The 24012-nt window shown below is 40.9% G+C and overlaps 3 protein-coding genes and 1 non-coding gene across 4 annotated transcripts in view; 2 read left to right on the top strand and 2 right to left on the bottom strand.

The window, feature by feature from the left end:
- Nucleotides 1–24012, top strand: part of LOC145445608 (glutamate--cysteine ligase catalytic subunit-like) — a 56783-nt gene that overhangs the window by 12308 nt on the left and 20463 nt on the right. The gene's annotated exons all lie outside the window — the stretch shown is intronic.
- On the top strand, nt 652–17287 carry LOC145445603 (crooked neck-like protein 1). The gene is made up of 17 exons (XM_080323798.1): nt 652–2305; nt 2366–2455; nt 2527–2589; nt 3197–3288; nt 3347–3505; nt 4805–4898; nt 5021–5093; nt 5661–5746; nt 5808–5900; nt 5966–6136; nt 7032–7223; nt 13245–13385; nt 13447–13686; nt 13815–13981; nt 14469–14559; nt 15076–15168; nt 16784–17287. Exons 1-17 carry the CDS (start codon nt 2255–2257, stop codon nt 16997–16999), a joined length of 2112 nt encoding a protein of 703 aa, XP_080179924.1. The 5' UTR covers nt 652–2254; the 3' UTR covers nt 17000–17287.
- Trnastop-uca (transfer RNA opal suppressor (anticodon UCA)) lies at nt 9242–9328 on the bottom strand. The gene has a single exon. It is a non-coding gene; the product is annotated as a tRNA-Sec (tRNA).
- On the bottom strand, nt 17145–22083 carry LOC145445619 (REST corepressor 1-like). Its single transcript, XM_080323820.1, has 10 exons — nt 21822–22083; nt 20917–20973; nt 20772–20858; nt 20032–20163; nt 19888–19970; nt 19492–19677; nt 19290–19356; nt 18229–18335; nt 18026–18173; nt 17145–17443 (listed from the first exon to the last, which is right to left on the bottom strand). The coding sequence occupies exons 1-10, from the start codon at nt 21892–21894 to the stop codon at nt 17277–17279; spliced, it is 1107 nt and encodes a 368-aa protein (XP_080179946.1). The 5' UTR covers nt 21895–22083; the 3' UTR covers nt 17145–17276.

Below are 24012 nucleotides of genomic sequence, written 5' to 3'. Positions count from 1 at the left end.
TCACTCCAGATCAAAGTCACTCAACTATGTCAGTTGAGTGACTTTGCTCCAGATCAGGCTCGAAGCTTTGCTTGTGGACTGCGACTGTGACTGTGGTGGACATTGCTTCACGTTTGTTTATCGTCGGCTCTGTGTATAGAATACTACTAAATATGGTCAAGGTATCTCGTACACTGTTGAAAGCAATTATATATTGCTTTTTACCTCAATTGATCGATCCCACTGAAGGTAAAGACGGTTTCATGTGTAAGCGTTGTGGGGAGACAGTTGCTCACGCGAAGCATTTAATTTCGATACCGAGTAAGCTTGCGCTCCAGCGATGGAACAACACCATTTCGCAGAGAGAAAATATCATGACGCAAAAGTTCGAGAATCCGCAAGGACGTAAATTTGAAGTTATCACGTTTTCTAAAGCTAATGTTGTTTCTGAAGAAGACTCTCATTCTGAAGCGACTTGGTTTCCGGGTTACTCTTGGAAGATTTCTACTTGTCCACGCTGTAATCATTTTCTCGGATGGGAGTACGAGCCGGATAATTACAATCATATGACCTACACGGAGAATGATAAATTCCATGGACTTATTATGAGCTACTTGGCTCAGGAAGTTGACTCGGATTCATTGGTTTTATCACAAAATCCAAGTGCAAGGTGATGAACGGTATGAAGTACTGATTTTCTGATAGATGGTACATGATGGCGTGTGTTGAAGTACGTGTCACGTAGATAACATGTGAGTTTATTCCGCTCGTGACGCTCAGTCTGATGTTGTGTATAGACCGGGTTGGAATCCCGGTACGTTTAGCGTAACATCTTTGATGTACCAAGGCGGTTCACAGCGTCACACCTATGTATAGAGCAGAATCTTTACTGTGCATGAGACACTGATTCCTTATTGGTGTATAGACATAGTAAGGATATCACATTTGCTGGTTACCCTCAACCCAATTGTGAGAAGTTGATTCCGACTGTTAAGCCGTCGCTAAGGTAACTGCATTGGTTTAGAGATTGTTTTCATTCGTTATATCAGAATATTGATCATGCTGCGAGTAGGCTAAAAAACCAAGAAACGGCTGATTTAATTAAAATTCTGCAATCTGTAGCGGTTCCCCGCAGAGACCTCACAGATGTGAAGGAAATTTATAAAAAGATTCCGATTATATGAATGAAGTTATAGGAATTTTCGATACCATAAAAGGAGACGGAAATGTTTCCAGTACTGATTCATGGCCTGCATCCTCTTCTGCAACTGACTATCACATTGCATTTTTTCCATGGCACAATTTCAAATGTCGGATGGAGACCTTGCTGGCATATCTTGCCACACTGCATGCAGAAGCCGTATCGAAACACGCATTCAATGTACGACACTGCGAGATTAAAACCCCAACTTTGCAAAGTGAAGAAATTCCTGCGATGTGTGGAGGTGTTGGGGCTATCAATTGTACCCACAACCCTATAGTCTCCGCTGTTGGCGATAACGCCGAGACAATCCACAACAGAAGGGCTTCATGCTGTTAAACGCTCGACTGGTGTGCAATGTGGACCAAAAATAATGAACGTTGTCGTGTGCTGGCCGGGCTCGTGACACGACTCCAGGATCTTCTGGAATTCAAGACTGGCTTACGATATTGATGACGAAATTCTCTTCAAGGGCGACAATGACTATCCGTTACTAAAACACTTTCTAAGCAAAGATTCCGTGCTCTTCGAATCCCACTAAGAACGAATTTACGTAGCAGTATTGCAATCATAATTGCTATTGCATGTTTGCATACCGTGGCAGTTGCCTTGAGACAACTGTTTCCCAAAGACGATAACCTGTAGCCGAGTATTTATGACGTGAACACGATAACCACTCCTGTGCAAAACGCTACTTTGTCTGGAAGGACAGTCTGATTCTATTGAAGTGTATTTCGATATATGAATATTGTATTCTAGATGATACCTACCATTTCAATTTGTGTGAGGCATGTCAGAGCCTGAAGCACAGCATCCATCACTGACCGAATGTAACGGGTTGATGCAAAATCAACAATCAATTATATTTATACTCATTCGGAGATGTTCTTTTTTGTAAAAACATGGGGAAGGTGTGCATTATTTTGGTGTTATTGAACGGCCTATACAATATTTATTTATTTATAGCAGCTTGCCTTTTACTGTATACTACAGGTAGGCCTACATGTGAATTACAATTTTGTTCAAAATCTTTTATCAAGCAATTCCGTGTAGTTCTAGTTTAAGACATTCAAAATGATTGAACCTACTATGGGTGGAAAACAAAAGATGCCAAAAGTGGCGAAGGTCAGTTGAATTTTCCTAGAAATCATTTTTGCCGTTTATTGCAATATTTTGTGATCTCAGGTGAAAAACAAAGCTCCCGCTTCCATCCAAATCACCGCCGAACAACTCCTCAGGGAAGCGAAAGAGAGAGAACTAGAGAACGTGCCTCCGGTTTGTATTTGGAAATATTTGTACCCTATACGATTTCGTACGGCTGATCGTCATCAATTTTACTTGCTCAGCCTCCAAAACGAAAGATCACCGATCCAGAAGAGCTGGAGGAGTACAAACTTCGAAGGAGAAAGGTCAGTTTTGTTTTCAATTAGTTATTGCTGTAGAGTAGGCCTATCATTGAATCTTCTTTTCCGATGGTATTTCCATGCAGCAAGTGCCATGCTAGTTTTGTAATGTTGCAGTTTCAATTATTGCCTGTACCTCCTCTGTCATAAAATTGATCTATTAGCTTGGAAAAAGCCATTTCAAGAATCTAATGGTGATTTTACCGCCTTAAATTCTACGTTCCAAACATGGCCATATCGGGTTTATTAGAGAAAATCAGAGTACCATCAGGACCGGTGATACATAACTGACAAAATCTCGCCATAATGTTTTCATACCTATTCATATTCACAGTGTCACAAAAACTCCCCATTCATTTTTTTTTCAAATTTAGACAGAAAATCTGCAACATAGTTTCATGGAAGGGGATCGTGCCCAAACAAAATGTTCTAATTCTAATTATATTTTAATTTAGAAACGCTTGAAAATATTGTAGCTGTCCTATTGTAGATTGGAACGGTTGTAGGAGCGGTGACATAATCGGACAAGCCTACAAGTTGCCCAATATCGATATTTTTACCAAGACGTACATCAGTTGAGTTCTACTCTAATCAGCTTCTCTTCGTACTGCAGGCATTTGAAGATAACATCAGAAAAAACAGATGTCACGTGTCGACATGGTTGAAATATGCCGCCTTCGAAGATAATATGAAAGAGATTGCGAGGTGATATCAATTTATTCTGCTTCTAAAAGTTTTTGTGACTTATCGCATCTGTTTCAAGGTCGAGGTCGGTCTACGAAAGAGCTCTGGATATCGAGTACAGAAATCTAACGATTTGGTATAAATATGCGGAAATGGAGATGAAAAATAAGCAAATCAATCACGCACGAAATATATACGACAGAGCAGTCACGATACTGCCCAGAGCAAATCAGCTGTGGTAAGGGAAACGCATTGTTTATTACGTGTAGTTACAACCCCAGCAATCAACATTGCCTGGATTCTGCTGTAAGGCCCCCAGTGGATTTCGTGTGGGCAGTAACCCGGTGGTAAAAACACAGCCTACTAACTATCTCAATAATCTCTCCTTTATGCAATTGGTCAAAGTAGTCAGCATTACTAAAGTTAAAGTAGAAGTAATACTGAACATTTCTTTCCAATTACAAGTAAAATTAGCGATTTATAAAGTATGCCAAATCTACTTCGAGTAAGGTGGAAAGGGCTGGTCTGAAAATGGTAAGTAGTCTGGAAAAGTAGATTTGGTGAGGACGTCACACAGGGTTGTAACCAAGTCACAAGGCTCAGAGTCACAAGCCAATCTCAGTTTTATAGTTTTGACTCGTGCCAAGTCGAGTCATTTTTAATTCACAACCGAGTCAAGTCCGAGTCCAAGTCAGCGAGCAGAGGGTCGAGTCCGAGTCACGGTATTATGACTCGAGTCCAAGTCATTGCAGAATGCCACATTTTATGACTCTGTTTGGTGATATCGAATGGCTAGCATTTAAGATATGGGCTACTAATTTTAACAGTTTCCTTTCACATTTTCAAGTACCATTACCAGTAGGCGAAATACCAACAGTGTGGGTACTTAACTATTCTTCGAAATTACAATAAAATTGTGGTCTTTGCCGTCTGAGACTCGAGTCATATAAATTGGTCCGAGTCATGCGCAATGACTCGAGTCCAAGTCGCGTCAACACACAAATTGACTCTAGTCGAGTCATTTCCGTATGTTGAGAAAATGACTCGAGTCAAGTTGAGTCACCAGAAAATCGCGACTCTAGTCATTACAACCCTGACGTCACATGCTTCAGACAGTCAATCGAAGGTGGCTACTTGCATATTTGGAATCTGCGTCAACGAGACTACCAGTAACACAAAGATGGCTACTGATCAAGACCAATGTGTGCGCTTTTTGAAAAAATATTCAGTCCCCATGAGTCGTGCAAAGCTATCCAAAAACTACTTTCTGCTTTTCTGAATCCAAAGTGTAAGAGTAGTTTGGCTTCAGAAACTGTCAAGTAGAAGTGGAAGTCGTTTAAAGCATATTGACTTGAGTAGTACAAGTAGGCAAAGCTTACTTGAGTAACCCCAAATTGTAGAAGTACGGTACTTCGTTGCTGACCACCTCTGCTTCTACACGTATTTGGGATGTCACTTTTCAAGCCGAATGATTGAGACCGGTCTGTATCAGTTTATGGACGACTAAAGGTCTTGATGTGCGGTTGGTGTTTTACAGGTATAAATACACGTACATGGAGGAAATGGTAGGGAATATTCCGGCGTGCCGACAGGTGTTCGAAAGGTGGATGGAATGGGAACCGCATGAGCAGGTTTGATATTGTGGTCTTACTTATTGTTTTAATGAATAGTGTTTCGAGCAATTGCTTTTAATTCTGTGTAAAGATACAAACACCATCTGAATTTGGTTGTTATTTCTAGTACTTTTTTTCAGGCGTGGCATTCTTACATCAATTTCGAACTGAGATATAAGGAAGCCGAATTAGCGCGGAACATTTACGAACGATATATCCTTTTCTGTCGATCATATTTGTTGTGACATTGTTATCATCTGACCGTTATAGGTAGATTCTGAATAAGTCTTTGAAACCCCACTGATGGGTACAAATTTTGTTTGAATTTAAAATTTCCGCAGCCCTTCTTCTACTGATGTGGCAGCGTCCAACCTACAATATTCCTTGTCCTCGAGTGCCTGGGTCATTCGATTCCCGAGTAGAGTATTAAGCTTGGTGTCAAACTGCATATTTCACCACCACATATTAGACAGTACCACCTATTATGGTCACAAGTAAGAGTAAGTCAGTGACATGTCATCAAGACTTTAAGAGTAATTTTGTAGTTCTTGACCATGACATTTGGGAAACTTGCTGCGGTGTGATCAACGCTTTGCAGAAATGTCTTCTATGAATATACGTAGCCATCTGCAACATGCTTTGGATGATCAATCGAGGTTTCAAGGCTCTAACGCCGAGAATAACTTACCGAAATTTACTATTACGTTATAATTTTTTGATATAAACAGCAATATTTTATTATCTACGAAACGTGTAAGTCCTTGACGAAATGAATTTCACTCGTTCTGGTTCATCCCGAAGTGAAAAATTGGATAAAATACTCCAAGTTTGAAGAAAAGTTTGGTTTCGTCACTAATTCGAGAAAGGTACGAACTGATACTTTGTATGGCTTTGTATGTTATTCACTCATTCTACCACTTGACGCAGGTTTTTGAGCGTGCCGTCGAATTTTACGGGGAAGATCACATGGATGAAAACTTGTTTGTGGCTTTTTCGCGATTCGAGGAACGTCAAAAGGAGGTGATTGCATTGGAAATTTTTGCGGTCCTCGTTTTGAGAGTTTTTTTTTTATATTTTTTTTGTAGTTTGAGCGGGCCCGTGTCATTTACAAGTATGCGCTCGAGCACCTTGATAAACGGCACGCCGGGGAGTTGTTCAAAGCGTACACGATATTCGAGAAGAAGTTTGGAAACCGTTCCGGAATCGAGAATGTTATCGTCAGCAAACGAAAGTTTCAATACGAAGAAGAAGTTAAGGTAAGCTGCAAACGAAAATGGTGTATTTTACTGATTTCCACTATAGTGTACGGCGTAAATTAGGTAAAAAGCACTTTCTGCAACAAAATCATGCTTTCACACCTATCACGAAAGGTAAAAACGTGACAAATACTCAAATTCTGATTGAGATATATCCTTGGGGTATGATTGGTTCTCTGTCTGTGTACCACCGCATGAAGGCTCAAAAAGGTGACTTTTTGTAATCTATCGGCGGTGGCTACTTGCAGAATTGCTGAATCACTAATGGCACTACGGATAGGTGCAATTTTCAGAAGTATATTCAGTTACTGGCGATGTTAGTTTACAATTTTCTTGATGAATACTTTATGGAAACATATCATGTATCACATTACTAATTTCTACCTTACAAAACCTGAACGGTAAAAAGTAAGTGGGTATGCCTAAAATATAGTGAAATCGAAGTGCATTTGTAAAATAACCACTCGAGTAACGAGTGCAAGCAAGTACAATCTAAGTTATGTGAAGAAGTAGAAGTACTTTGCTACAGACCACCTATGGGCGCCCGGTCCCAATCTATTTTCTCAATCTTGAAGTCACCACTTCCATTTGTGCTGGGGTAATAAGTTTAGGCATTATATCCAATCTATGATAATAACAGTCTACGGTTACCTGTGAATTCAATACTGGATTGGCCCGTAATCGTAATTTTACTTATCCTTAACTTAACCCTAAACCCTAACTCTCAACCTGAATACATTAATACATACGTACCAAGTGCTGAATGCTGAATTCGCCCAGTCAAGAATTCACTGGTAACCCAATCAACGACTACTTTGCCACCTGTGCATGCCCTTATTGGTCGGTATATATAATTGGTCTTTGCAGCCCACTGACACATACTTGATCGTTTCAGGCCGACCCACATAATTACGACGCCTGGTTCGATTACTTGCGGCTTTCAGAGGAAGAGGGCGTCCCTGAAGCGACGCGAGAAGTATACGAAAGAGCCATTTCTAACGTGCCGCCGGTTGCGGAGAAACGACACTGGCGACGGTACATCTATTTGTGGATCAACTACGCCGTGTACGAAGAGCTGACGAATAAGGTATTGATCCTCAAAGTACAAACTTGTTGATGACGAGATGAGATGAATATTTGCCTGAATACGCTAAAATGAAGGGCGTCATGTATAACAAATTCACGCTCACATTAAGTGAAGCATTCAATTTCTAAATTATTTATACAATATTGCTGCATCACTTTCATAATAATATTAGTCATTACTAGAGCGATTTTTTTTACCTGAATAAGTGGGTTAGGGTCAAAGTTGGGGTTAGGGCATCCCAAGATTAGGGTTGGGGAAGGGGGATATTAGGGTTGGGGGAGGGGAGTCTTAGAGTTGGATGAGGGTTAGGGTTAGGGTCAAAGTTGAGGTTAGGGTTTCCCAATATTACGGTTGGGGAGGGGGTTGGATGTGGGTTAGGGATACCCTAACCTAAACTTTGACCCCAACCTTAACCCTAATAAGTTTCCATAAGTTTCCAAAAGTTTTCATAAGTTTTCAGAAGTTTCAGAACTTTTCAGAACTTTTCATAAGTTTCCATAAGTTTCATAAGTTTTCAGAACTTTTCATAAGTTTCCATAAGTTTCATAAGTTTCCATAAGTTTTCATAAGTTTCATAAGTTTTCATAAGTTTCATAAGTTTCATAAGTTTTCATAAGTTTTCATAAGTTTCATAAGTTATCATAAGTTTCCATAAGTTTCATAAGTTTCCTAGCACAAAATAAAGGCACACCATCCAACCTTAATACCCCCTCCCCAACCCTTATCTTGGGATACCCCAACCTCAACTTTGACCCTAACCCACATCCAACCCTAATATCCCTCCTTTCTCTTCCCTATTACCCCCCTACCCCAACCGTAATCTTGGGACACCCTAACCCCGACTTTGACCCTAACCCACATCCAACACCAATATCTCCATTCCCCCAACCCTAATATCCGTCTATCCAAATGCAAAAAAATATATTTTGACGTTTATAAAATTTTATCGTGTTCATGGGGAAACATTTACGGGTGTCATGGGGAACACTGTTTTGATTTCGGCCGTATATCGAAGAAGCGCCTTGAAATCTTGGTAAATTTGGGGTACCGGGCTTACCGAACGCCTTGAAATCTTAATCAAGGGCTGCACCGTGTGTTAATTGATCAGAGAGAAGCAGACATGGACGCGCCTGTATGAAAGGAAAGGAAAGGACGTAGTTTATTTTTGTCCTTGATGTTTTTTGCGGCATATACACCGACTCATGATACACATACACGCGATCTGTGCATATGCATACCGTGAGTGCATGATGTGCATATGCCGCTGGACAAGGAAGTGCAGATATAGCCTTTACGGCTTTCCAAGTCATGCACCACCCCTCCATGCTATCCCAGTAATGCATGAGCGCCAAGCAGGGAAGTCATGGATACCAGTGTTACTAATCAGGTCTTTGGTCTGACCCGGCCGGGGATCGAACCCACGACCTACCAATCAAGAAGCCGGACGCTTCACCATTACGCTATCTGTTCTCAAATTCTCTTTGTCTTCGTCATTATCGGCGAGAAATGGCTTTGAAGTGACATTGCTGTCGTTTAAATACATTCATTAAATGCGATTTATTCCTTGTATATGTGGATAATGTATCGATTCAGCAATCCGGCCCGCCAATTATCTAATTTTCCTAATCCGGCCCGCCGACTGGAGAAGTTGCCCGCCCCTGATGTAGTTGAATCTAAATTGCAGAAAGCAAATAGTTTGGCAGCAACTGCTGAAGTAGAAGCTGTGTGAAAACATGACCACTTCAGTAATTAAAGTAAAAGTGAACAGAAGCAACTCTATTTGCCTAAAAAAAGTAGAAAACCTATTTGATTACTCCCAAAAAGTATTACTGGCACCTTATGTAGCAATTTCCAAAACATGTAGAAATTTTTGAAAGCATAAGAAGACAATGAAGGCCAGGCAAGTGGTGTGAGCAGTTTCAAAACATGAACAAGCCTTGCAGGACTACTTATATGGTGCATTGCATTCAAATACAGTTTCTGTAGCAGCAGAATCATACAATATTAACACATTGTAACGCCCAGAAGGTGGAATCGAACCACTCCGACGCTAATCGGCTACAGGTTTGAAGCCTGCACTCCAGACCACTGAAGATCGTCCGGGCACGATACAGTGAAACCCTTGTGGTATATATATCGTGGCTGTTGTAAATTACTAACCTTTGTGGTGACTGGCAGATGAAGTACTCAGAATTTGAGTTGTTGATTGATTAGTGATTTCACAACACACCAGTGGCTCTTCCTCCGTAGGAGGCGATAAAGACATTTTGAGCTTGACTGTCAGAGGTCATTAGTAACGTAGTAAATCTACTTTTCCAAAGTAATCAAGTAGTTATTATTTACCTGTATTGCTTACTTAAGTAGTTTTATTTGTATTCTACTTCAACAGTTTTGATGCAGATTCACTAAGGGCGGAGATAATAAAGTTAGCTGATCCGGGAGAATGCTAATCGTGTGATTAAAACTGCTAATTAGGGCTGGGCACAATGATTCGAGTACTGAAATTATACGCCTCTCACAAATGAAGGTTAATTTACATACGAGAATTATAGTTTTGATGCTATTTTCCACTGTGGAGCCTTGAAACCTTGATTAGCCGTGCAGCAGCATATAAATAGTACAAAGCTACGAACGTTACTGGAAATAACACATTGGTGAAGTCGTGATTACACCACAACATAGTCAACAAGTGCAATGAATTCGGTATGGTCGAAAAAATACCAAAGCATCTTTAATGTGACGGATAACAGGCATTATGTTCTTTGTAGTGGCATAAAAGGCACATATTTGAACTTTGACATAGTACATTATGTTGTGACGTCATAATGAGTGATACTCGAATACTCGACTTGACTCGAAGCGTAATACGTGATTCAGAATCGAATCACTCAGGTACTCGAGTTTGCCCAACTCTACTCGGGACGCATTTTAGGCGGAGATAATAAAGTTAACTGATCCGGAATAATGCTAATCGTGTGATTAAAAACTGCTAATCGGGACGCATTTTAGGCGGAGATAATTAAAGTTAGCTGATCCGGAGTAATGGTAATCGTTTAATAGATAACTAGTTACCGTATCTATAGTTCGTTCCGATTTCTTAAATCATGAGATTAACACTAGCTTTATGCGCTGCGATCAACCGGTTTCCTTAATCCTGGGTTGATAACTCCTGACGAATGCGATAATCGATATCATTGCTAATCCAACTTTATTATGCCCGCCCTTAATTTTACGTACTTAATCTGTCAAGTGAAAAGCAGTTTTTGGATGCACTTCGTCAACTATTATTAGAGTAATGCTTCTTAGAGGTACAGAACTTCAATATACAATTGAATGGTATATTCATATTGAAATAAACCCGAATATTTTCGGCTGACTCTCGTCAGGGGTAATTGCCAGCAACTAGTAGAGAAGTGGATAGAACATCGTATATCAACAACGTATCACCTCTGAATCAAAAGCGCACAAGTACAACACACGCGCGTCCACGTCGTCCAAATATCATATGATCGACCGAAAAGATCATCGCTCCATCAAATATGCCGGACCTGATGTGTGGAACAGTATCCCGCCGGCCATCCGACGAGCATGTCCACATTCAAGTCGAAATACAAGCAATTACTACTAAATAAATACAGTCCATCCTCAAGATTACCGGACCACGACTGACCTATCGATCTCGCTTCCCATGACATGCCGCCCTATATCTTGTCGCATTCTTTTTCTATACTATCTTCTTTACTTTCATTCAGTGTGCATGCCTCCTCTTTACATCGCCTAGGCCAAGGTGGGTGTCAGATTCCATAGACTACTCCTTGTCGCTTCGACATCTTCCTGTCTTTTCATTGTATCGCATTTTTTGTGGTGTATTGAACTGATAAAATTGCTAATAAACCAATGATGATGATGATGATCACCAAATATGAAGTCACTGGCATGAAATTTTGAATAATCTGGGCGAAGTTATTGCACGACAATGAATCAGCAGGCTGACCCTGGCCCAGGTGGGCTGTATATACCGCAATTTTCCATGCATAATGCGCAAAATTTTACCGATTTTTGGTCCTAAAATCGGGGAGTGCGTATTATGCATGGGTACAACAAGCCTTGAAAAAAATCTCCCTCGAAATAAAAATTGAAATCACACCTTTCTTCACGTTTGTTTTAATCGCGCATCACATTCTCCATCGCGTCCTGTAATTCGTATTATTACGCATTACGTATTATTACGCACTGCCAATTAGCGAGAAGCGTGTTACCAATTAGCGAGAGTCGTGTGCGCTGCGCAACAGCACGCGATCTCCTGCTGAGTTCTTCTGCCGGTTGTACGCGAGCGAAATTAGGTCATTGATTGCTGCCCACGCGCGGCAATCCTCGCTTATTTATCGCGTCAACGACAGGGCTGAACAATCGCATCTCCAATAGGCCAGGTGCGCACGACAGCAATCGCATCTGTAATAGGCCTCGTGCGCAAGATGTCGTGTCGCTCGCCTGAACTATCGCGTCGCCGTCCTCGCAGGCTTGGGCTGCGTTTGGAGACGATGCCGTTGATTGTTTAATGATTAGCGATGGTTATGTCACGATTGTTCAACAGTGACATCGCAAAACGGAATGACATCGAATACTAAAGCATAACTAATTAGGGCGTTCTTTGATAATACATTACCAGGTACTAGGGATGGTGTGAACGTGAGGTTCACGTTCTCGTTCTGTGTGTGAACCTCGGAAATTTAGAGGTTCGCGTTCACAACAGAACCTTGGTAGGTTCTGCACTGTGAACCTTTTTGGTAAATAGTAATTTGCACTTCATTATAAGATCTTTGGTTCAAATTTATTGCATATCAACTGCAGGTCACTCTATGCATGGCGCTGGCAGCAAAAAAAAATCAACACTAAACGAGCATGCACCTTGACAACCTTAATAGTTTTACTTGCTTTTTTGTTACAAAACAATTCTCGAAATATCCAGCTTTACGTTTGCGAATATTTAGTGACTCTCTGCCGTGAGCTTGACCCGCAATCACACAACATCACGAGCGATATACGTAGTCAGCGAATGATGCTTATTTAAACAATCAATGACATTGATATCGTTTTCTGATGTAAAAAATCGAGCGGGCGTACGGGGTCAATCTTGACTTCATATCTTTACTGTATCAATAAAACCAAATCTGTGCGATTAAGGTGCTGGCTACTGCTATATAACTTGTTGTCAATGGTATCGGTAGCGACTATAGAAACCCGTTTTACACTCTGCTCAATATCGTTGTAGCAATACTCAGACTCCGAACACATTGTCCGGTCTGGCTAAGACCGTTAAGGCGTAAGCTTATATTCCCTAGTAAGTCCTCGTCGAAATTGTTGGCAAAGCGACGGAATGTATTGATTTTATGAGATTATTATATACTTTGATAACCGCGGTTGATACATTTCGTGGCGTTTAAAACGCCAATATGTACTTCAGCAATGTGACATTATGGGGCCCAAGTCGCCGCTAGGTATTGTGAACATTAATATAGGCTATCACTTCATTGAGAGATAGGGTTGGAATTAGCAATATGACGTCACGAGGTTCACGTTCGTGTTCACACAGAACCTTTCAAAATGGTTCGCGTTCACACGAACCCGAACCTTTCAGAGGCTCACACCATCCCTAATAACTATTCATGTACTGCGAATGCAGGGTGCGTACTATACATGGGTACATTGTGTACCGTACAAGCTTTTCCCCAGAATTTGCATGCCATTTCAAGGGTGCGTATTATACATGCGGCAGTACTATACTTGGAATATTACGATGGTTAAAATCTCCCACTATAAAGACCATATTTGGCGAGGTTAAAATGCATTGCAAGATGTTGCTGTTGTCTTTTGATCCAGAATTATAATGTAACAAGAAACTGAACAAAAAGCTTAAAATGTCACTTTATCATCACCTTATCTTGCGAAAGGGGGTGAAATCTCCCACTTAAGAAGCGCTTGGTCACATTGCCGATTAATTCATGCGCTTGTCTATGGCAGGATGCTGAAAGGACCAGAGAAGTGTACAAGGCCTGCGTCGAAGTTGTGCCGCACAAGAAATTCACTTTTGCCAAAGTTTGGCTCATGTTTGCGCATTTCGAGGTGCGGCAGCGGGAATTGAAGCAGGCCCGGAGAATCTTGGTATGCTATTTTTGACGATGGAATTCTGACAGGGAATGACTATCGTGTGCTTGTATGACAGGGTGTGGCTATCGGCAAATGTCCCAAAGACCGACTGTTCCGCGGTTACATCGAACTTGAGCTGCAGCTGAGAGAGTTCGACCGGTGCCGTACGTTATACGAAAAGTTTCTGGAGCATGGCCCCGACAATTGCACGACGTGGTGTCGCTTTGCTGAGTTGGAATGCCTTTTGGGAGACATGGACAGGGCGAGGGGAATATATGAAATCGCAGTCGGCCAGCCAAGGCTCGATATGCCCGAAGTAAGATTTTTATCGTTAGACTTGTACAGTTTTGTCTAATGTGGCTCGAGCATATGTGGTTATTGGTCGAAGTAGTTACTACGCAAAAGTGGAGTAACTTCATTGCTGACCGCCTCTGCGCTCGATAGGTGCTGTGGAAAGCGTATATCGATTTTGAAATGGAGCAAGAAGAGTACGAGAACGCCAGGAAGCTGTATCGAAGACTCCTGGACAGAACGCAGCACGTTAAAGTGTGGATGAGCTTCGCCGCGTTTGAGGTGTCCACTGAAGAATCGGAAGGGGTACTTCGAGCCAGGTCAGAATCATGCCCATCCATCCGTCTTCCTGATTCGATAGTGCCATGGTGTGGCCAAAGGTGATCAAAGTAGTCTAGTAGAATGCAGTCAATTCTTACTCTATTACAAGTAGAAGTAGCAATTTCATTACAAGTGAAAGTAACAATTTCATTACTTGCCAAATTTCCTTTCAAATAATCTTAGATAATGATACGTAGTTGGTCAAGGTGACAAATCCACTAAGTGATGCAAACATATCTCAGAACTACGTTCTATTTTTTTAATTCAAATTTTGAATAATTTTTTCCCCAAAAAAACTGATAGTAGTAGTATGAAAACATAGCCACCTGAGAAAGTAGCGTAAGTAGGCAAAGCTCTTGAGTATTCGTATAAAGTAGAAGTACTTTGTTACCGACCACCTCTTACTCAGACGAAAGTAAAGTGGTAAAGAGAATGACTGCTGTGTTTAGGGTGTGACAATGCTGTGATTTTGTGTGTGATTTTTAGAAAAATATACAAAGAAGCAAATAATTCCCTGAGAGAAGCACAAGAGAAGGAAGAGAGGCTGGTGCTCTTGGAGGCGTGGAAGAAATTTGAGGTGGGTTTCCCGTTTTTCTGCTGCTACTCTATCTCCGCTTGCGCGACTCAACCGGGGCCATATTTTTGAAGCAGAACTAATTATCTACGTATCATAATTCGTCAAATGCAGAAAGCAGCGTACGCACAGAGTTGCATCTTTTTCACAAGTGAAATCGTCTCAATAATGCTTGCGATGTTGCCCTGAAGATGCGTCTTGCAAGCTGTCACCAGCGATTGATCGATAGAAGTCATCTACCATTATCCACTTGTATCATTTACTCGATTAATAACTAATTAATTAGCTCATATGCAACAGTTTTATGATGCTGAAATATTGTTAAAGTGAAAAGTAGTGTTTGGAAAAAAGTTGCTTTGAGCATGATCTACTGTTTCGTAGTTTACTAAAAATAGGTACTCGTGGATGATTATTATCGGAGTGTTTCAGACCGAAACAGGGTCATTTCTAGAATCCGGATGTGGAGCAGAGAATCTAATCTGTTGATCTGCCTGGCACTAATATGCTTGTTTTTGACAGTCCGAGCACGGTGATGAAGATGGCAGGAAGCAAGTGGATAAGCAGATGCCCAAGAGGGTGAAGAAACGAAGGAAAGTCACGACAGAATCCGGGGTAAGCGCTTTAGATCACGGCCGGACGCTGGCTGGCCGTCATAATAAGAGGTGCTATAGTAAGTTTTAATTTCCGAAAGCATGGTTTGTTGACAAGGTTTTAATAAAAGTAACAATAACTGAAGTCGTGATCAACCCACAGCATTGTCACAATTAAATGGGTATGCTGGGAAAGGTACCAAATTAACTTTAATGTGATGCGTGAGTGGCATTGTATTTGTTTTGGTCGCATAAAAAGTACATATTCCTATCTCTCTCACCAGAGGTGGTCGTCATTAACGAAAAGTACTTCTACTTTTTCGAAGTACTCAAGTAGTTTTTCTCTACTTCAGGTACTTACTCAATTAGACCTGATTTTCGCTACTTCTACTTTGTAATATTTTGTGATCTACTTACTTACTTTTCGCTATTTTCAGTTTGTCAAGTAGAAGTAGTAATCCTCCAATCAGGGAGACAGCCTGAAAAATTTCGGGGCCGTTTTCAAGGAGTATCAACATTCAATTTTCATAAAAGTTGAGTAATGCCCAGAATTTTCCTTGCGCTTCGCGCGCTCAGTGGATACAAAGTAACCACTATGATTTCACGAAAGTATCGTTGAATATAATTTAGGTAGCGGGTTGGTGTGGTTCCGTTCGCACCGCATTGTCTCCCTTCGCAAATATGAAATATTTCATCACAGTATATATGGCTCATCATAACGTCTGAAACTGATGTTTCGCAATCCAGCATTTACTTATCATATCGTAATGTAGCAGTCCATGGCGTGTCCTAATCTGGAAAAGTGGACTCTGACTTTTTTTTTAGTTTTAGAGCTGTTTTAGCATACCACCTTTGAAACTTTCTGAACTAAAGACATGAAATACATTTTCCGCTTTTAGAAGTAGTATTTATATTTCACTTTCAATTCCCAGTATCATATACTTTGAGTTCTAATTATTATCAGTTCTTTGGTCTTGATAACATACATGTTGAAAAATAAAATCAAGTGTAGTAATGCCTTTAATTTCCGGAAATAAAGCTACACAATATGGCATTTTTACAATCCACCATATTTTTCACGGTTTTCCCCATTTTTTTCATTATATATTCACGTTTACTAATCGGGCAAAGTGTTTACACCGTATCCTATACAACTAAACTACAGGGCCCTATAATATGGGTGAGTGCGCCATACCATGATACATTCTAAAATGGACTGTTCGAGTAAACAAAGGTTTAGTATCGCATTTCCATATCAATACTATCATTTTCATCCCATTTTGCGGACGAATGCTTATGCTGTCGAAATTGTATACCTCCTGGTATGCATCAATATGAATCAAGCTCGATACCTTTCGCGTAGCTAATTTGCACCTTTAAACAATCCCTGCAAACGAATTACGATCGTTTTCACATGCCTGCAATGAATTACGATCCCCTACAAACGAATTACGATCGTTTTCACAACTACTTACTTGAGTAGATTAGAAGTCAGTCAATTCTACTACTTCAAAAGTAGTTTAAGTTGCTTGTGGAAGAAGTACTTCTACTCGTACTTGAGTAGATTTTTTCGTCGCTACTTCTACTTGAGTAGCTTTCTTGACTACTTTGACCACCTCTGTCTCTCACACATCAAGGTGGATGCCGGCTGGGAAGAGTACTACGACTACATATTCCCGGAAGACGAAGCGGCGCAGCCAAACCTAAAGCTGCTGGCGATGGCCAAGCAATGGAAGATGCAGCAGGAAGAAGACAGCGACGAGGACGAGGATTCTTCGGTAGATGGAGAAGAAAATGCACAAGATCAACAGACAGACAATGTCGAGAATGAACCTGCCGAAGGAGAGACTTGAGATGCAGTTGTGTTCTTCCTATATTCAGTGGTGGATGCGAGACCGCAATTGGATAGGTCTGCAGTTGGACAGGTCACCCTGGCACGTGAATGCACTGCTCATGTTCTACTGGCCTGAACACGGTGATCAATCACCGTGGTGGCGCTTATATGTATCGGGTCGACATTTATTAACGCTTTGAGATCAATTATGGCGAACCGAATTCAGAGTGCCATTGTTTGCATCTTTGTAGCTATGAGAACAATCGTGTTGAATTCAAATAGACGGCGTGCCACGTTTACACTGCCATTGTCTCGTCGTGGTTTGCCTCCTCGTACTCTTTCAGCACTTGGTCGAGATTAAACCTGCGTCGTTGGCTGACAAAGAATGTCTTCACTTGTGCGGCGCTCTTGGTGCCCAACACTTCAGATATGGCTTCGAAGTCTTTGCCGTAGCGTCTCACGCCTGCAGAAGTGGTAAGAGGTGTTTTAGTCAGTATATAATTTCTATACTCAGGGCCAAGTATAAAAAGAAAATATGAAATTATATATACGGTAGTACCAAAGGTGATTGGCCTGGCCGAGAGTTTGAATACTTTTGAAATCTTTCCGACTACTAATATGTTCAGCAGAGATGTCAATTTTACGCAGTTATAATGGCATCTTATCTAGATAACCCTGGACCCTGGTAATTAGTTTTGCTTAATACCTTTGAGGGGAAGTGGAATTAGTCGAAAAACATACCAACTTGAGCAAGTTAGTCTAAACCACCCTAAATGAGTAGTGGTTCTCAGCCACCGGTCCGTGGCAAGTTTCTAAGATGGTCCGCTAAATATATTGAACTTTTATGTGTCGGTTCCAAAATGCACGAAGCTGGACGCTCTTGATTTCAGAAGGTTCACCGGTCCGCAACGTTGGTTTTGAAGTTTTACCGGTCCGCGAGGTTAAAAACCACTGGTCTACACCACTCGATGAGTAAGCAAAACCTACTTTGTATACTTGAAACAATATGTGCCGGTTAACGGGACAGGAGGGGTGGCTGTAATACCTTGCACAGCCAGCAGCAACTCTTGCGAGGACCAGGTTTGTCCGCCGTCTTCTTTCGCGTTTGTCTGCACGAGATTTTCGTAATCTTCGTCGCAGCCAGTCTTCATATTTTCGCGGAACGTGCACCAGTGTTGCTTCTCGATCTGGATCTGGACACAGGTTTTCGTGTGATGCCAGGCGTACGTACGAGACGCATTTTCTTACCTGGCTTTTCAAGGTGGCGATGCTGTTGTCTAATTTTGACAGGTACTTTTCCGGCCCGCCCGGGTGGCTCGTGATCTCTCTCAATCCAGCTAGGTCCAGGCTAATGCCTAAATGGTAATAACAATATGCATTGAGATAGTTTAGCACTGGTCGGTAACGAAGTACTTGTGCTTTAGGAGTAATCAAGTAGGATTTACCCACTTGCACCACACTGGTTATGATTTTGGACTTCTACTCAACTGTTTTCAGTTTTTAGGAAAACTTGGCTGAGAATACTTACATTTTAGGACCTGGAAATTTATGGTTGTACTTCAGTAGAAATTTACATTACTTTTACTCAGGGTTGTAACCAAGTCACAAGTCAATCTCACTTTTATTGTTTTGACTCAAGTCGAGTCATTTTCAATTCACCACTGAGTCCAAGTCAGTGAGTAGCGTGCCGAGCCCGAGTCATAGTGTTCATTGTTCAGTTTTGAGTTCAATCCGGTCCAGCTCACTTTTTTCAACTCTACCCGAGTGATATAGAATGACTCGCATTCATAATATCATAATTTTCCTCAGTCCTAATAGTTTCTGGCCATGTTTTCCAAGCATCAGGACTGTTAGACGAAATACCAATAATGTGATGACTTTTCTTCGAAGTTACAATGAAATGTCTGTCTTGGCCGTCCTAGTCTAGGGTCATATGAATTGGTTCGAGTCAATACACAATTCGAGTCGAGTCATTTCAAGCATTTGAAAAATGACAACCACGCTTTCACTTCTACTCGAGTACGAAAGATTACTTGTTAGACAACCTCTGGCTGAAAATATGCAACCACTCTACAAACATTCCTTTCTGAAACCACCAACTTGAATACTTTCCAGACTTGCCATTTTGTACTCTTGACATGTCTTACTTCAACTTGCACCCGAGTAGAAATTCACGACGTCACTCCCTACTCGACGGCAATGACTGCTTTGACCGCCTCAAGACTTAGACAATTTTTACTTTACAGTTTTATGGCCTAGAAAATTTAAATCACTCGCTGACTGATCACAGTAAGTCCGTATTTTATTACCTGCTGGTCGCTTGTGCTTCGCATCTGAACCTTCCGGCTTCAAATGGTCGGATCTACCGTGGGAAGCCTGTGAAGCAAATGAAAAATAGCGGGCGTAGGGACAGGTAAAATCACATAGCCTGCCAATCAACTCAAAATCTTCATCAAATCAGAAAATTTGTTATCTGAAGTGACCGGTTGTTAACACCGACCGTCGCCTTACCTTATCGGCATGTTGGTTCTTGCCTTGGAGATAGTTGATATGATTGCTTTCATTATCGGAATTATCGCTGGCATTTCCGTTCTTGTTCAATTTTCGAGCCTGACGATCCATCAAAGACGTTTTCGTCCTCGTCTTTTTCCAAAGATAGTAGTATTTCACAAGTTGATTGATTTCTTTATCTGGAAGCTGAAAATTCACGAACGATGTTGTCGAAATAAATACTTTCCCGTTTCACCTATCCATGACAAAAGAATTTTGAATACACTGCAGACATGGTAGTGTGAATTTATCAAAACATGTCACAATTTTTTCATTAATCTCGTACTTTACTATAGTATCAAGAATTTCTAGTGTTCTGTTCTGTAGCTAGTAGGGATGAGGTCACTTGCGCCTTACCAATTGTTGTATCCTTCTAAAAGACTTTCCGTGAAACGCGTAAGCTTGCTCGAATAGCACTTTGTCTTCGACTGACCAATCCTCTGAATAAAAAACATGCATTTACTTTGTTTATCCGAATACGAGACACACGCTTATTACCACCTGGCATTGGAGTGTAGTTCGTCATATCTCTCATGGATTTTTCCAGATCGTGCCCGTGCCAGAATAGCAATCCAAGAGCTTGTTCCACGTTGTAGCCGTGTCTCTCTTTTGCAATTTTACAATACGCCTCCACTGTAAAAGAGGACGGTATTGAACTAAGAAAAAAATCTTCAGGAAGAAATGAGTGACAGAAAAGTAATCGGAGTTGGTCCGTAAAGAAGTATTTCTACTTTTTCACAGTATTAAGTAGTTTTTTGCACTAATTACCCCAGTTGTTATATTTCTGGACTACTTTCACTTCTACTCAACAGTTTTGCAGGTGAAACTACTTACTTTTTGCACTTTGGGTTTCATAAAGTAGAAATCAGTGTTTTAAAAAGTTTGTCCCTCTTTTAGCAGTAAAGTTAACATAACTACTAGGCAAAATAGCCATTGGATCACAGAAACTGACTATTTGGCGTCTATTGGAAATAGCTACACAAGTATAGAAATTTATGTTAAATCTACCTCGATTTACAATTGAGCAATACAGTCATAATGACATACCTCGAATATTTTTGGCTGACACTCGTCAGGGGTAATCGTCAGCAACTAGTGACGAGTGTCAGCCGAAAATATTTGTGCCTGTTTCAATATGAAAATTTTATTTTGTATATTGAAGTGAAGAAGCTCTACTGTTATTTGAGAACCAACGCTTTGACCATATGAAAGTACTGCAGTCTATCTGGTAGAAAACCTACCTTTCTCGTCGGAAATCTCATGGAGCGGGGACCAGATCCGGATATCTTTGATGGTATTTCCGTCAGATGCTTCTTTATTTTGAAGATCTGCAAGAGGCAGACGTGAATGTGATAATCATATTTTACCATTCAATCGCGTGTTCACCTTCAACCCAATTCGGAACCTGCGCCTGGTACATCTCCCCCACTCTCATTCGAGCCTCTGCAATTTTCGAACAAACTGGTTTGGTTTCGCTGAGCGATAGCATAGCAATAGGAAATACTTAACTAGTGCCCAAAAACCTAACCCAAACAGTTTTTTTATCCCAATTCATGTATCTGTTCTATCTACAAGAAAATCTACCAAAATTGTACAAGACTTGGATGAAGAAGTTAATTGTCAATGAAATCAAAGGATACTACCTCGGGTTACAACATATTTTAGGATCCAAAAACAAGGACACTTTTTAAAAACCACAAAATTTTGATAACCGGACTAGAAAACTGCTGATTTTCAAATTTTTACGGGAAATGTTCTGTTGACTAAAAAAAGTGTCATTTTTTCAGTCCTACACCCGAATGACCCGCCCTAACATCAGCATCGTACATTTCATGTCATTAGCCCGGCTGTCACAGCTATAAAGGAAGACGAATTCCCAAAAAAGGAGGATATTCAGATTTAGGCATCCTCGGAGGACATTTTCGATTTCCTGAAAAAGGACGACAAATCCTCCTAAAGTCTAAAGGAGGTAACCCTACACAACCTGGTCATACTTTTGATACATAATATTAATCCAGTCAAATCGAATCGACGATGATAATACACATTGTCATTTTTAAAAGACGTGGAAATATACAGTAAACATGGTAGGCCATTCCGTAATGTATATGCTGATTTATAGTGTGTTGGCCCTAGCCCCTAATCCCCTAGTAATCAATGTGTTAAGATATAGGGACCCACATCTCTGTAAAGGAAACTCAAAATATCGATAAAACATCTCCACATCTTTTTCATTTCTGCATTTCTGCACCCTATTGAAACAAGGTATGATGGAAGTCGAATGAACTTACCTGGTTCTTCATCACTGCTGTCCTCGTAAGTTTGACCATTCATAGTCATGAACGGCATTGCACTAGTCTCCATATCAAAGGATTTTATTGCAACCGACTTCACGAGTTCACATCACCAGAGGAAATTACACTTTCGTACACAGTGGAGTACGGCGCTATGTTTTTGTAACTCAGTTTCTGTCACCACACAGGACCCCGTCACGCTAAAGCCCAGAAATGCACTGCACCTGCACGTAACACTACAGCGGCGGTTCAAAACAAAAAGTCACCGGACCGGACCGGACCGGACAGGACCGGAGTTCTCGGAGTGGATCTTGGCCGGATTTGCTGGACCTGGATTCAGTTCTCTTCCAGTTTAGTTTATTATTGGCAATTTTATCCGATCAATGCGCCACAAGACTGCGAAACAATTAAACGATAGGAAGGTGTCGAAACGACTTTCAGTAGTCTTTGAAATTTTACACCCATGCACCTGGGCCTAGGCGATGTAAAGATGAAGCATGTACCAGTGGTCCTCAGCCGGGGGTCCGCGAAACGTACAAATTTGCAAAATGGTTGATAAACTAATTTGTATTTTTCAAATTAGAGAAATCACGAGGAATTTTCGCTTTATAACTGCTAAAACTTCAGGACTTACAAACAGTTATTCTACCTCGGAATCAAAAGAGCACAAGTACGACACACGCGCGTCCATGTCGTCCAATTATCATATGATCGACCTAAAATATCATCGCTCTATCTAATATACCGGACCTGACGTGTGGAACAGTATACCGCCGGCTATCCGACAGTCGATGAGCATCGAGCAACGCATGTCCACATTCAAGTCGAAATACAAAGCAATTTCTACTAAATGAATACTAGTCCGTCCTCAAGATTACTGGAGCACGACCTGACCTATCGATCTCGCCTTGCGTGACATGCCACCTCATATCGCTTTCTTTTGTCGATACTATCTTCTTTTACTTTTCATTCAGTGTGCATGCCTCCTCTTTAAATCGTCTAGACCAGGTGAGTATCTGATTTCAAAGACTACTGCAGTCGTTTCAGCGCCTCCCTATCTTTTCATATTGTATCGAATATTTTTGTGATGTAGGCTATTGAACTGATAAAATTGCTAATAAACCGAACGAAAATGATAGTAGCATGTACCAGTGGTCCTCAACCGGGTCCCCGAAACGTCCAAATTTGCAAATGGATGATAGCCTAATTTGTGTTTATTTTTTTAAAATTAGAGATATCCTGAAGAAGTTTCGCTTTATAACTGCTAATACTTCAGGACTCACATAAATAGAATGGCGTCATTTGAGATGAAATATTCTATTGTGCAAACTCAAATTGTCAATAGCGTACTGAAATACAAGCATGTTGCTGTTTAGAGTTGTTCTGGTTTCGAAGAGATTTAATGTTTCTAAGAAACCATTTTCTCATACTGTGATTTACATAACCGCTATTCCAGAATAACCCCAAGATGAGCTGTTCGATAGAATGGCTAAACTTTGGGCGTTATATACGTTCAAGTTCATAAACATTTTGTTTCTCAATTTTGGTACCATATCTGTTGCGATAACACCCGATGGTGTCAGCGGAGGCGTTACGCGCAATGTTCCCTCTAATTTTTCACGAGTCTGCGTCACTGAGCATGAGCAGTGAGCAGTGCACTCACCAAGTAACTCACTGCGCGGTCCCTTGGAAAACAGTGCGTAACGACTGAAAAAAAAAGATCATCACTTCGGATTTTTTCCTCGGCACGTGATCCGCGTAAGCAGTGTTTTATAAAAGCCTAAAAGTGGGCCGGGCTACAAATCGGTGAATACGGAATCAAAATAAAAAGAATATCGGCCTGGAGTAACATGACCAATGTAGTCGAAACACCATGAATATCAAAAAACAAACAAACAAACTTCGGATTTTTTTGTGCACAGCTTAGATTTTCTGTGCGCATAGACCCTGTCAGCACTGGGCAATTGCGCACGCGCGCAGCTTAGAGGGAGCATTATATGGTTACACGTTTTTATTTCATTCGCCACCGCCTTTATCTTTGTGGAAATTGATTTTCCGCATTCGTTCGTTCTATCAAATTGACGGCGCGGATATTCAAGTCGCGTCCATGTATTTCAATTTTCAGCTACACAATTGGCTTTGAAATAATTAATAAAAGTCTTCCCAATTTCTACATAAACAGTAGGCC

Source organism: Botryllus schlosseri, chromosome 8, assembly GCF_051294905.1.
Source record: "Botryllus schlosseri isolate E-star chromosome 8, Bs_hap1, whole genome shotgun sequence".
In the NCBI taxonomy this organism is placed as follows: domain Eukaryota; kingdom Metazoa; phylum Chordata; class Ascidiacea; order Stolidobranchia; family Styelidae; genus Botryllus; species Botryllus schlosseri.
This window is presented reverse-complemented; position numbering and strand designations above follow the sequence as displayed.